The sequence below is a fragment of the Carassius auratus genome, unplaced genomic scaffold (genome assembly GCF_003368295.1).
Source record: "Carassius auratus strain Wakin unplaced genomic scaffold, ASM336829v1 scaf_tig00217411, whole genome shotgun sequence".
Lineage (NCBI taxonomy): Eukaryota > Metazoa > Chordata > Actinopteri > Cypriniformes > Cyprinidae > Carassius > Carassius auratus.
The window spans coordinates 120,071-135,077 of NW_020529057.1; the positions used below are offsets into that span (position 1 = coordinate 120,071).

Sequence of the window (15,007 nt, forward strand, 5' to 3'; positions counted from 1 at the left end):
CATGCGGAGCCCTCATCATCCTCGCCTGTGCAGCCCTCATCACCTTCTCATGTGCAGCCCTCATCATCCTCATCCTCGCCTGTGCAGCCCTCATCACCTTCTCATGTGCAGCCCTCATCATCCTCATCCTCGCCTGTGCAGCCCTCATCACCTTCTCATGTGCAGCCCTCATCATCCTCATCCTCGCCTGTGCAGCCCTCATCACCTTCTCATGTGCAGCCCTCATCATCCTCATCTTCTCCTGCTCCACCCTTATCTTCACCCTGTGCTGCATCAACACCTGTGGTTCACTCATCACAGGCGTCTGAGACCCTCTCATTAAGGGAGGTGGGTAGATTCATTTTTGGACTGGTAAATCTTACAATAAATTATATGAAATAAAATATTATTTATATTTGTTTGTATTTCTCCTCTTCCAGATATCCTCCTTAAGGCCATCAAGAAAAAGACAGGTATGTCACTTGCCATGTGATCATTTATACGCTCAATATTTTTTGCATAATTATGGCTTTGCTTGCCAGTATCGGCAAATGATGAAACGTAATGTTACATGATCCACTGCCATACCCACTATGCCCAAATACTACCTGTTCTATTAGATTCTGCCAGTGGTGTACTCGTGTGATCACTAAAATATATAATTGAAAAAAAAAACACAAACCATTTTGTACTATTTGAGTAAGTGTTAAATTCTCTCATTCAGTATTCAGGAAGTGCCGTTTGTGATACAGACTACAGCGATGTCACAGACTACAGCGATGTTGACTACATACCAAAAATCAGCTCAGATGATTCGGATGGTAGTTCTTCTGGACATGACATGGTCAAAAGTGCTTTGATACATCCAACATCTCCCAAAGAGGCAGGTAGTTTATCTGATCAATGTATGACCGCACCATCACCTAAAAAGATGAAATGCCAAACTAAAGAGATGTAAGGGAAACAGGTCAATTTAGCTCAAAGAGAATCATTTAAGGTTTTAAAGGGAATTTGAACAGAATCACTGTTTCACGGCTGTTCACGGAGACGCGCCTGCAGTTCAGTGAACGAGCCGTTTAACATCAAATCTGCGCTGGATACTAATATCCAAACTAATGTGAAACCACTATCAATTAGCACAGTAACAAGATCGGCAGTTTAAGACATTAACTTGTAAGCACAAAACACAAGATACTTCTCTTTTCAATATGAATAAGGCTTTATTAGATAAATCTAAGACATATAAACTAATCTAACACATAAACGCACGCACACATACATTCACACAAGTTGCAGGGAGGTCGAAAGTTAAGGAACGATGAGTTTAAGAGAATGGAAATATGGAATCCCAAGTTAACAGCAATACGTTAAATTGCATAGACATGAACAACCATCAATCACGTAATTAGCCCTTGCATTGAGTTCCTCAATGTGACTAAAATTATATTAGATACACCAGCACAACAAATATCTGGGGATACGTTGCCTTAGTTTCCTGTGAAAGGGACTCCCGTTGAAAGGGGTATCCCGGTGTCGCTGATTGGCTGGAAGTTCAGTAGTGAAGTGACGTCTTGGGAAGCCCGTGGTTGTTGGGCGTTGGCTGAAAGTGCAGAGTCGTGTACGCTGGTCGAAGTTGAACGGGCATCCGAGGTCAGGCGTCGGAGACTCAACGTTACAAAACTTAACTCAGAACACGAAACTCTCAAACGGAAAAGAAAAGAAATAAAGTTTGACGAGACTAGGTTGTGTTCCTTCTCATTGTGGCATAGAAGCAGCAGGCAGGCACGCTGGAACCGCGCTCAAAGAACAATGATGACTAACCGCAGGGCTAGATGCTACAAGCTAAAGCTAGGTAGCAAAGCTACAAGCTAAAAGCAGGCATGACTGATAGCACGAGCAAGGCTTGAACTAAAAGCAGACTAAAAGCCGACATGGCTAATAGCACAAGCAATGCTAGACTAAAAGCAAGATTTAATCGTGTCCAAAGTATTTAAACTTTCTTGTTGGCCACCCCTCAAATGTTGCCTTGACCAATCAGATATGGTCCTGGGGTCTGGGGTATCATAAATCATTGTTTATCTTACCAAGCATGTGGTTCTTGCCTCACAGGGTCTAATTTTGGACATGATTCCTATAACATGATTATGATATATTTTACAAATAAATGATTGTCAGGACAATATCAAGCAAGAAAATTCGATTATGTCAATACTAGACATGACTATGTATCCTATAGTTATCAAAAGACATACACAATAAGTGATTATACATGATAGTCAAATGTGTGGGTTACACATAAATGAATATGGAGTTAAGCAATGGAACGATTCATTTAGCAGTCTTTTTGAGTTCATTCTGGTCCATATATAATGTATAAAAAGCAGTTTCTTTGCCATTCTCTGGCAAAGGGACTTTTCTGTGAAGACAAAGGTTTAAAGCCCTTCCCCCTTAGGAATTTCAGTCTGGTTCTGCTGGCTGGGGGGAAGTCAATGCAAGTATTTAACTTGATCTCCTGGGTTTACATGTGATGTCCAGTGTTGCATTCCAATCACGAACAATAAATTTGACAATCTCTTCTTCGAATTAAAATTGTCAATAATTGTTATATTGGTGTTAATGTTGAAAGCTGTTGTGTGAACAAGTTGGTTGGTTATCTTGCTTGGTTCTTGTGGCACTAGAACTGATTTATGACTTCCTGAGGAATTCAGCTCATGTTTCAATGCACACAGCTCTGATAGACTCTTTGATTTGTCTGATTTGACTCATTTCTGCTACATATATCCCCCTTTCGATCGGCGAGGTGTTTAGGTGAAGACATCATCGATCGCTGGAGAAACAAAGGCAGAAGAAGCAGACAAACACAGCAAACAGCAAGACAACACCTCCATGACAGTTACTGTACTGGTGCAGGCATCAGGTTATTTAGGTACACGTGGTTAAGTTCAATTAGTCAATGTAGTTTAGCACATTGAAGATAGTTTAGATCGTCTTGGAAATTGTTTTTATTTTGATTCATCAATCAAATTTGTGGTTAACTTTGTTTGGTTCTTCTAGGTTGTCTTACTTTACATGTTTACCATTAGTTTTCTAGTAATTTCATTTTCAATTCAATGGATTGACCTATCATGCATGGAGCTCTCTGGCTTCCATTCAGTTTAGAGTGGCTGGCGGATATTAGGTGTTGCGAGTCAATCCTAATATCAGACCTTCGACCCTCGCAGGGTGTCTAGGCGTTTCACCTACTCAGGAAAGAGGGGAAGGAGAAGGATAGGTAAAAGAAGAACAAAACAAAACAAGGCTGCTGTGGGTTTTCCTAGCATGTGTTACAACTACTATTGAGCTAGGATGTCAGGTGCAGCTAGTGTGTCGTGAACCTTAACTTAGTGTCAGGTGTTCTACCTATTGTGAGGATGGCTGCACGTTTCTTCATGGTGGGTATGTGTAACTTTGTTACGCTAAAAGTTGGATATTCTACCTGTGGGAAGAATATGTTTGTTGACTGTGTTATCAGTAGATGTGTTTACCTCTGGGTGTAGGTAATGTTGTGTGTTACTGGTGTAGTGCATGTGTGGTCAGATCTGTTCACATCTGTGTTGTCTCCCCCTTTTTCTAGCATGTCACTGAAGAGTGGCTCTCAGCATCCTTGGCTTGGATGAGGGCGTGTCCATGGTCTAATGAGGGGTCAGTCCAGCAAGGCAGGAAGTTCTTTAGCAGACAGTCGGAGGCAGTTTGGCATGGCTGTGTGAAGCTGAGTTGCAAAACTTGTCTCCTATGTTGCATTCTTCTTGTGATGCCTTCTGGCTGTAGCAGACTTTCTGACCTTCTGTGCTCTGGTGGTTGCTGTTGCACAGACAGGGAATTTGGAACTTGGAGTTGGAGTTCATTTGACAGTTTGTTAGTGACTGAGGTGATGTCCTTTAGTACCTCAGATTTTTCATCAACAGTTGGCCGTTAAAGACTTGTTCATTCTGGGTTGTTGTTGAACAGGTGCTTGTCATCTCTGATGTGGTGCACCAGGGGATCACCGGCCTTCCGTTCTGTCGCTGGTCACAGCGAGCATGACTCAACTTTGTGGTCATATGCATGTAAATTGTCTTGAAGGAACTCTCTTAGTTGTTCCATGACTTGTTCCGTGTCTTCTAATGGTAAGCGGTCATGTTCTTGTGCATACTCAGCACTGTGCATGTCTGAGTGGTGCTGAGGTGGGTTTTGTTGTCGCTTACCCACACGAGTTGCTCTTGGATGAGTCAGGTGATTACCTTTGGATATCTGGTTAGGTTTCCAGATGTTATCCTTTTGGTTTCTTGAGAAGCGTGGCTGGTCCCATGGATTTTTCCAGCAGTTGGGCTGAAAGCGGTCGTGGATATGGGCGTCACGTTCTCTGTGCTCTTGATGGAAGACTCTGGTGTTGTGATGCCACTGGGTGTCGTCCAGTGCAAGGCTTGAGTCTTTGTTGACAGAGTTCAAGAGTGTGGATGTTTTGTTACCTTTCTTTGAGGCCAACTTCTGCTTGTTATAGGCCTTCTGTGTTAGGTCACGCAACTGTTGGATGGTCATGGAGTTCGGACAGGCCATGACACCTAGATGGTGACTGACTCCGGGGTGCAGATTCTTTAGGAAGAGGGTTTTGAAGTTCACATCCTCTTCAAGGTCAGGGCTGTTGTATGCACCAAAGTAGGCTTGTCGGAGTCGGTTGTAATAAGCTTGTGGAGTCTCTTGACGACCTTGTTTGGTTTCCAAGGCAGTTAACAGTCCATGTTCAGACTCTGGGTCTGTAAACTCTTTAATCAGGACCTCACGAAGTCGCTGGTAGTTTGACTTGGTTTGACTGGGCTGTCGATCTAGAAAGTTTCGTACCTCGGGACTGGACGTGGCTCTAAGGAGGTATAACCAGTCTCTGTCAGTCACATGAGGTCTCACTTCCAGGTGAAATTCGATATCTCGCAGGTAAGCTTGGATGTCGGGGCTCTCTGTGGAGTTCGGGTTGAACCTGCTGATGTTTTCAGACAGCTTGTTGAGGTCTTTGATTGTCATCCCGTGTGCAGCTTCAAGGCCTTGGACGGGAGGTTTTCTTTCGTTGGCAGGAAAGGGTCGTGTGGCGAAGGCAGGTGAGGTTTTGGGTTGTGGCCCTTCGCTCCTTTCGTCATATGCCAGTTCTTGGACGTGGGACTCTGCTCTGCTCAGCAGTGATGAGGCTAAGAGAGGTTTCTCTTTCCTTGGCTCTTGTTTGTGCTTGTAAGCACTTTGGAGTTCTTTTCTGACCATGTAGAGCTATTCGTTGGTATCGTCTAGTTGTTGGGTCAGATTGTCCGTTTCAGTTCTGTACCTTTCAAGGTGGTCTTTCAAAGCACTATTTTCAGAATTCTTGTTTCTGATGTCTATCTTGGCTTTCTCTAGTAGCTGTTCGGCATACTGGAGTCTGTTTACCAGGTCTTTCTGAGCAGCCGTTGCATGTTGCTGGTCGAGCTGAGCTGCTGCCAGGGCTGCTAGGAGCCTCATAACTTGTTCTGTTGTATCCTGCTCCCTCTCGCTGGGTGCTTTGAGTTGATCTTGAACTTTCACTTCCAGCTTGTCTATGCGACGTTCAGCACGTGTCAGCTCCTCTTGAAGGTGGGTGATGTGCTTGTCGCTCAGTTTCAGCTGGGTGGTGAAGGCATAGCTTAGTGAGCTCGTGATCTTGACTAGCTCCTCGTGGTTGTTGTTCTGGCTTGAATCTTGTGTCAGGAATCTTCTCAGGATTAGGATTATTATTAAAAATAATAACAGTTCAAATGTCTTTGGAGTGAGGCTGTCTGTTATGCCTCTCAGCCAAATGTTCACATCTTCCCCATGGGAAATGGGGTCTGCAGTCTGCGGCATGTTGGCACGCTGGGGAGAAGAGAGACTGACACAGATCTGTGTGGAGTAAAAGCCTATGTGTGGTGGGACAACTAAGTGTTGTATCAGTGATTGTGAACCACTAGTGAAATGTGGTGATGACTGTGTTGGTCTCAGGGTGTCTAAGTAGACTAGAGATGCGAAGACTTTGTCACTCTAATGAGGAAGAGGAAAAGAGAGACAGAGATGAAAAACAAATTCAAATGACAAGCAAAATTTCTGTTTTTCAAATGAGGAAAATTATTTTTTCCAATTAAATGTTATCAAAAACGTAAATAATACTATTATATTTCTTTCTTTGGACAAAAGAATACAATAATAATTCTGATATCTCTTTTCTTAGTCTGACAGGATTGACACCGTACACCTTTCACCAGTTGCTCAACACGTATCTCTATTAAATTGATCTCAACGTTGGATGAGATGCTAAAACTTGGATTGCGTTTCCAAATGTAGGGAGTTTAGGAAGAACAAATGAGAGGATGATTACAATCAAATTCATAAGGATGATTCGTCGTCTTTGGCACGATTGTGTATTTACTTCACTTAGAATTGATTGATGGTTCTTACATGTCCTAAAAATATAAAAAGAGAAGAGGAAAGTAAAGGAGAGAGAGGACGGAGATGGTAAGTCTCAGTAGCGGTTATCTCAACTACAAGGAGAGCGTTGTGTTAGTTGCTGCACAACTAATCAAACAAAATAAACTTTAAGTGAAAGAGAGTTGTCTTTCTAATTTATTTGAACTCGTAGTGAGGGATAACAATGTCTCCTTTTAGGGCTCAGGTTTGTCGTTCCCAGGCTAGGATACACAAAAGAAATGGTAAGAAATAGGAAAATTAAAAAAAATTAATAAATGGGCAAAATATGCAAAAATGAAATTAAAAAGAGGAAATCAATACGTAAAACAATAGTGGTTAAGTGTATAACCAAAACAGGAAGAGGGGTAAAACGCATTCAAATAAGTAAAGGTCTGAATAGCATATATTCAGATGGGTAATAAATAAATTAGGAAGAATAAGTTTACTTTAACTTCCAAAGTTCAAGGCTTATTCATTCCTAAAATAATTAGACCCAAAAGAGAATACTAGAAATAAAAGATCATATGAAATGATCTGAGAGGGAAATTTTAAATGATTCAAAATAAATTTAATGTTTCAATTAAATTTCAATTTGACAATTAATAATTGTGAGTCAGTATTTCCCTTTCTAGTAAAATGAAAATAAGTGGTCTAGTGAGAAAAGAGAGCGATAAAAAGAAAGAGACTAACAAGTGTTAGTTAAGATGTTTAAAATGGTTAAATCACGTCAGCGTTGCCCAAACACACATTATTCTACCAACCAAAACACATTCTAGTGGATTAGCACATGAATCGTTGCATTGTTGCAAGTACAGTTAAGCATGTTACATGGAATGTCGGCTCATTTCAACACTGTACAAATAACAACACCGCCTTTCAGTTGGTTTTGCGATGTGGCACTTAAACTATCAGTTTGTATAGAGTTAAATTTATCTTAATTCAAATAGCAGCTTCCTGCTGTAGTTATTATATCAATCTCAGCAATTTGATTCTCCGTGCCAGTTTTTCTGGACACAAACATAAAAGTTTTCCTTCGCTGTTGGTACACAGTTAAAATTTACTTGATCAAGCTTTTAAAACACTCCCATTCAAATTACTCTCGGACACACGCCGTGTTACGCGAGATTGCATTCACTTTGTGAACGGATACAAATGGGCAAACATTGTTCTCTAATGTTTAACGTTAACTTAGGGGAGTCGAATATCAAATTTAATTCGGCAGTGGAACACGCACTGGCAATCAAACTATATGAAATATGAATACGGGGACTTTGATAAATAGATTGAGGAACCCGCTCAAAACTATTCTTTATTCACCGATTTATATCCCTTTTGAAACACTAACAGTTTAGCTCCGTTCAGCAAACAGTGACTGAGATAGCGTTTGAGACACTGGAACACGCAGTGAAATCAAATCAGCTATAAAACAAGGCATTACACAAATGAGGAACACGCTCAATTTCTACCTTATTGTACGATCTCAGATGTTTACTTTTAAGTTCACTTACTGCTGTTAACATTGAAGAGACGGACTGGAGTTCTAGCTGTGTCCTCTAACTGCTCTTATTCATTTGAGGGGGGGGGCGCGCTGCTTACGTCACACTCTCAAACACACACGTCTCGCAAGCTTCTCATCTTTCATTCCTTTAGCAAAATCAAAGATTAAATAAACTTGGTTTATGCTCACAATTTAGATTAAACTGCCCGCATTTTCTCCACCATTATAAATGTAAGGGAAACAGGTCAATTTAGCTCAAAGGGAATCATTTAAGATTTTAAAGGGAATTTGAACAGAATCACTGTTTCACGGCTGTTCACGGAGACGCGCCTGCGGTTCAGTGAACGAGCCGTTTAACATCAAATCTGCGCTGGATACTAATATCCAAACTATAGTGAAAACACTATTAATTAGCACAGTAACAAGATCGGCAGTTTAAGACATTAACTTGTAAGCACAAAACACAAGATACTTCTCTTTTCAATATGAATAAGGCTTTATTAGATAAATCTAAGACATATAAACTAATCTAACACATAAACGCACGCACACATACATTCACACAAGTTGCAGGGAGGTCGAAAGTTAAGGAAAGATGAGTTTAAGAGAATGGAAATATGGAATCCCAAGTTAACAGCAATACGTTAAATTGCATAGACATGAACAACCATCAATCACGTAATTAGCCCTTGCATTGAGTTCCTCAATGTGACTAAAATTATATTAGATACACCAGCACAACAAATATCTGGGGATACGTTGCCTTAGTTTCCTGTGAAAGGGACTCCCGTTGAAAGGGGTATCCCGGTGTCGCTGATTGGCTGGAAGTTCAGTAGTGAAGTGACGTCTTGGGAAGCCCGTGGTTGTTGGGCGTTGGCTGAAAGTGCAGAGTCGTGTACGCTGGTCGAAGTTGAACGGGCATCCGAGGTCAGGCGTCGGAGACTCAACGTTACAAAACTTAACTCAGAACACGAAACTCTCAAACGGAAAAGAAAAGAAATAAAGTTTGACGAGACTAGGTTGTGTTCCTTCTCATTGTGGCATAGAAGCAGCAGGCAGGCACGCTGGAACCGCGCTCAAAGAACAATGATGACTAACCGCAGGGCTAGATGCTACAAGCTAAAGCTAGGTAGCAAAGCTACAAGCTAAAAGCAGGCATGACTGATAGCACGAGCAAGGCTGGAACTAAAAGCAGACTAAAAGCCGACATGGCTTATAGCACAAGCAATGCTAGACTAAAAGCAAGATTTAATCGTGTCCAAAGTTTTTAAACTTCCTTGTTGGCCACCCCTCAAATGTTGCCTTGACCAATCAGATATGGTCCTGGGGTCTGGGGTATCATAAATCATTGTTTATCTTACCAAGCATGTGGTTCTTGCCTCACAGGGTCTAATTTTGGACATGATTCCTATAACATGATTATGATATATTTTACAAATAAATGATTGTCAGGACAATATCAAGCAAGAAAATTTGATTATGTCAATACTAGACATGACTATGTATCCTATAGTTATCAAAAGACATACACAATAAGTGATTATACATGATAGTCAAATGTGTGGGTTACACATAAATGAATATGGAGTTAAGCAATGGAACGATTCATTTAGCAGTCTTTTTGAGTTCATTCTGGTCCATATATAATGTATAAAAAGCAGTTTCTTTGCCATTCTCTGGCAAAGGGACTTTTCTGTGAAGACAAAGGTTTAAAGCCCTTCCCCCTTAGGAATTTCAGTCTGGTTCTTCTGGGTGGGGGGAAGTCAATGCAAGTATTTAACTTGATCTCCTGGGTTTACATGTGATGTCCAGCGTTGCATTCCAATCAAGAACAATAAATTTGACAATCTCTTCTTCGAATTAAAATTGTCAATAATTGTTATATTGGTGTTAATGTTGAAAGCTGTTGTGTGAACAAGTTGGTTGGTTGGTTATCTTGCTTGGTTCTTGTGGCACTAGAACTGATTTATGACTTCCTGAGGAATTCAGCTCATGTTTCAATGCACACAGCTCTGATAGACTCTTTGATTTGTCTGATTTGACTCATTTCTGCTACAGAGACAAACACCTCGTCTGGTGATAAGACTTTTATTCAGTCAATGCCATCACCAAAGCAGGAACGCAAGACGTACAACAAAAAGCAGTATTGCCTTTATTGCTCTAAGCCATATTCAAAAATGGCCAGACACCTTGAATTTGTCCATCGCAACGAAGTGGGGGTTGTAAAGGCAGTAGCATTTCCAAAACATTCCAAAGAAAGACGAGTCCAGTTAAACCTCCTTAGAAAAAGGGGCAACTTTGCCCACAACACCGATGTGGTGAGACAAGGACATGGGGAGATGATTGCCTGCTACCGTCCAAAAAATAGTCAAAGAGCCAATGAATTTATTCACTGCATTTACTGCCAAGGGCTTTATAACAAGCGTAGCCTTTGGAAACATATCAAAAACTGTCCCCTGAAACCAAAAAATGAGGATGCCCAGGGCAGGAAAAGAGTTTGATCCCTGTGTGCTCTAAACACACCAGTGGGCTTAGAAGTGAGCAAAGGATTCAAGAAAGTACTCTCCTTTATGAACTATGATGAAGTTTCGCGTGTAGTTCATACTGACAGATGCATCATGCAGCTGGGGGAGCACATGTTCAACAGGATGGGGTCTGATGTGACCAAACATGACTACATCAGACAGAAGATGAGAGAAGTAGGCAGACTTCTTCTTGAAGCAAGGAAGATTACCCCACTGAGAACAATGGTAGACTTCATCATACCAACTAACTTCAAACATGTCATAGCAGCTGTTAAAGTTGTATCTGGCTATGATGAAGAGAAAAACTCCTACCGCATTCCTTCTTTAGCTCTCAAACTTGGGCATTCTTTAAACAAGATATCTAGCATTGTTGAGAGCAATGCCATGATGTATGGAGATCATGAGCGTGCTGAGTGTGCCCGAGACTTCAGGAAAATACACCAGGCAAGGTGGAATGAGTACATTTCTGCTGGTGCTATAACTACATTGAAAGAAACCAAGTGGAACACACCACAGATCATTCCTTTCACTCAGGATGTCAAAGTCCTGCACACACATCTTGAAAAGAAACACAATGAGCTCCTAAGTAAGCTCAGATCTTGCCCTTCTGCTGACAGCTACGCTGCTCTAGCCAAGGTCACGCTGTCCCAGGTTCCTGTTCAACCGAAGGAGAGAAGGTGAGGTATCCCGGATGCTTTTGTCAGCTTTTAAAAGCAGGGATTCTTCTGAGCTACACGAAGACATTGCCATCTGTCTGTCTGAGTTTGAGAGTAAGCTGTGTCTGCACTTCTCAAGAGTTGAGATCCGTGGTAAACGAGGGAGAAAGGTTCCTGTGCTCCTCAAGCCTTCCATGGTTTCTGCCATGGAGCTGCTTGTTGAAACGCGTGAGCTTTGTGGTGTTCCAGCAGAGAATCCCTTTATGTTTGCTAGATGTGGAGCAATGTCTGCCTACAGAGGAGGAGAGTGCATCAACAAAGCTGCTTGCGAATGTGGCATAAAGAACCCTGATGCACTGTCATCAACTAGGCTCAGGAAACACATAGCAACCATGTCTAAAATTCTTAACCTTAATGAGAATGAAGCAGACCAACTGGCTGATTTCCTTGGTCCCGATATTAGAATCCACAGACAGTATTATCGGTTACCAGAGGGAACACTGCAGCTGGCAAAAATGAGTAAAGTCCTAATGGCCATGGAGAAAGGAACACTGTCTGACTACAAAGGAAAGAAACTTGATGACATTGAAATTGACCCAAATGGTACGAGTATACTTGCTCTGTGTGTATCTGTGCTGTACATATTTGCAAAACAATGTATATATTCATGTCACAGATGCTAGGTATAAGCAATAAAGTGTTCATTTTTTGTTAACTAATTATTAAGAGCAACTTGAGGCCCAAGGTGATTCCATGTCAAGTGATGAGGAGGATTCCAGTGACCTATCTCAGACACCAGCACGAGTGTCTGTAATGTTGTAATGAGAATGTGTAATGAGAATTTACTTTTTAATTATTTCATAGGTTCTTCAAATGCTCCAAAAAAGAAATGGGAGGACAGTGAGGTAAAAGCAGTAGAGAGACACATGATGAGTTTCATCAAGACATGCAAAGTTCCTGGTAAGCAAGACTGTGAAAGATGCATTCACGCAGAGCCGGAAGCTTTGAAGCAGCGAACATGGACTGGTGTGAAAAATTATGTGCGGAACAGGATCACGACTCTTAAAAGAAAGGGTGGTTTGTAGGAAGGCACAAACACTTCAGCACTTTGCATATTATGCTCTTTTTGTAGAAAATGGAGCGAAATTAAAAGAAATGAGGATAAAGGTGTAGAAATATTTTGTGGATGGAATGAAACAGAATATAAAGTGAAAAGTTAGAGTATAAGAAGGCAAATGAAGAAGTAGAGGATAGTAAGAGTCAATTTTCTTTGTTCAGTTACAATGAAGTTGGATGAAATGTCATGATAAACTTTTTGATATTTCTGTCATAGAGGGAGGGGAGAATGTAAAGATGATAAAAAAGGGAAGAGTGAATAGCTGTGCTGGACATGGGCTGTGGCTGGATGTAACCGATTGGTGAGAGTTGCCGTGTGCAGATGGGAGAAGCTGAAAACTGAGATGTGTTGTCAAACACTTTCTGCTTCCCGTAGTGATGCAGAGCCAGAAGCTTTGAAGCAGCGAACATGGACTGGTGTGAAAAATTATGTGCGGAACAGGATCACGACTCTTAAAAGAAAGGGTCATTTGTAGGGAGTCACAAACACTTCAACACTTTGCACATTATGCTCTTTTCGTAAGAAATGGAGCTAAATTCAAAGAAATGAAGATAAAGGTGTAGATATTAAAATTAAGAGCTGTAATATATAATCGCGCTGTTTGTATACTTTACCACAGCTGAAGTAGAAAAAATGCATTATTTTCCAAATACACAGATATTTCAGAGACATTTTCATTCAATACATGCACTGCTAAGGGGGACGTTAAAGGACGTAAAGTAGGAGAGCATGTAAAGGGGACGTAAAGAGGGAGGGGAGAGTGTAAAGGGGACGTAAAGAGGGAGGGGAGAGTGTAAAGGGGACGTAAAGAGGGAGGGGAGAGTGTAAAGGGGACGTAAAGAGGGAGGGGAGAGTGTAAAGGGGACGTAAAGAGGGAGGGGAGAGTGTAAAGGGGACGTAAAGAGGGAGGGGAGAGTGTAAAGGGGACGTAAAGAGGGAGGGGAGAATTTAAAGGGGACGTAAAGAGGGAGGGGAGAATGTAAAGGGGACGAAAGAGGGAGGGGAGAATGTAAAGGGGACGTAAAGAGGGAGGAGAGCATGTAAAGGGGACGTAAAGAGGGAGGAGAGCATGTAAAGGGGACGTAAAGAGGGAGGAGAGCATGTAAAGGGGACGTAAAGAGGGAGGAGAGAATGTAAAGGGGACGTAAAGAGGGAGGAGAGAATGTAAAGGGGACGTAAAGTGGGAGGAGAGCATGTAACGGGGACGTAAAGAGGGAGGAGAGAATGTAAAGGGAACGTAAAGGACGTAAAGTAGGAGAGCATGTAAAGGGGACGTAAAGAGGGAGGGGAGAGTGTAAAGGGGACGTAAAGAGGGAGGGGAGAGTGTAAAGGGGACGTAAAGAGGGAGGGGAGAATGTAAAGGGGACGTAAAGAGGGAGGTGAGAATGTAACGGGGACGTAAAGAGGGAGGAGAGAATGTAACGGGGACGTAAAGAGGGAGGAGAGCATGTAAAGGGGACTTAAAGGGGGAGGGGAGGAGAGCATTAGGCTTGTTGGACTTCATGCAGCGCTGCACAGAACGATCAGCGGCTAACTTGAGCAGTTCTTGACGGTTAGTACTTGTGTCCGACTTCAGACAGCGACGCCCGTGACTGTGCCATAAGGCAACGGAGTACAACTAGAGTGATTGGAGAGCAGGAGGACTCCGATAGAGCAGATTCTCTAGAGCGACTCACGAGCTCTGATGATGACATAGCTAATCCACGATTGGCAGAGTACACCGCTTGACAACGATCATGTGTGTTTCATCTTTCTTCTCACACCTTCAGTTCCACTAAGGATCACATCTGTTCTTTATGAAAGTAAAAGCTCTTTTCACGTAGTTGCGATAAATGTTTATCAAAATAAAACAAATAAAACAATGTAGACCCCACTTCACTGGTATTTAGGCTTATTTTGAACTTTATTCTTGTACAAACAGTAGTGCATGTATTGAATGAAAATGTCTCTGAAATATCTGTATTTGGAAAATAATGCGTTTATTCCACTTCAGCTGTAGTAAAGTATGCAAACTTAGCCTGAGCATCACTACAGGAAGCAGAAAGTGTCTGACATCACATCTCAGTTTTCAGCTTCTCTCGTCTGCACACGGCAACTCTCACCAATCGGTTACATCCAGCCACAGCCCATGTCCAGCACACCTAATATAAGGGATGAATAGAGGGAGTAAATGTAAAGAGGATGAAAAGAGGGAGGAGTAAAGCGGGTAAAAAGAGTGAGGAGTAGAGTTAAAGAGGATAGAGAGGGAGGAGTAAAGAGGGTAAAAAGAGGGAGGAGTAGAGTTAAAGAGGGAGGAAGTAAAGGAGGAAGTAGAGAGATTTTGAAGAAGGGTGGATGGAGGAAGTACAGAGGATAGTTGGGCACTGAGAATCATTCCCACCTCAAGTTAATTGATTTTTCATTGTTGTTCTTTAAAAAAAAAAATTTTTTTGAAGTTCTGTCATTAACTGCAATGTGCACTTTCAACACAATGTGTCCAAGACTGTTAATATTGAAGAGTCATTTAATCGGAGTGTGTGTCACCTGAGTCCCCAAAGAGTCGTTCAATTGGAGTGTGTGTGTCACTAGAGTCCCCAAAGGGTCATTTAATCGGAGTGTGTGTGTCACTAGAGTCCCCAAAGGGTCATTTAATCGGAGTGTGTATCACTATTTTTATTTGTATCGAGTTTTTTTGACAATTACTACACTAAGAAGAACATGCCTAATGTCTTAAAACCCCAGTGTGTAGCCAAAGATGACTCTGGCGAGGAAAACTCCTTGAGATGTTTTTGTGATA

General features: G+C 41.7%; 1 protein-coding gene across 1 annotated transcript; it reads left to right on the forward strand.

Moving 5' to 3' along the window:
- Positions 1 to 11,149: 11,149 nt before the first annotated feature.
- On the forward strand, positions 11,150 to 13,959 carry LOC113100927 (uncharacterized). The gene is made up of 4 exons (XM_026265416.1): positions 11,150 to 11,717; positions 11,842 to 11,924; positions 12,002 to 12,074; positions 13,808 to 13,959. The coding sequence occupies exons 1-4, from the start codon at positions 11,150 to 11,152 to the stop codon at positions 13,957 to 13,959; spliced, it is 876 nt and encodes a 291-aa protein (XP_026121201.1).
- Positions 13,960 to 15,007: the final 1,048 nt, after the last annotated feature.

Excerpts from the sequence above, each read along its gene's own strand:
- LOC113100927 (XM_026265416.1), top strand. The coding sequence starts at position 11,150 with ATGCTTTTGTCAGCTTTTAAAAGCAGGGATTCTTCTGAGCTACACGAA. Across the intron at positions 11,718-11,841 it reads CATTGAAATTGACCCAAATG|AGCAACTTGAGGCCCAAGGT; the intron begins GTACGAGTATAC and ends CTAATTATTAAG. Across the intron at positions 12,075-13,807 it reads CAAGACATGCAAAGTTCCTG|ACAGCGACGCCCGTGACTGT; the intron begins GTAAGCAAGACT and ends GTCCGACTTCAG.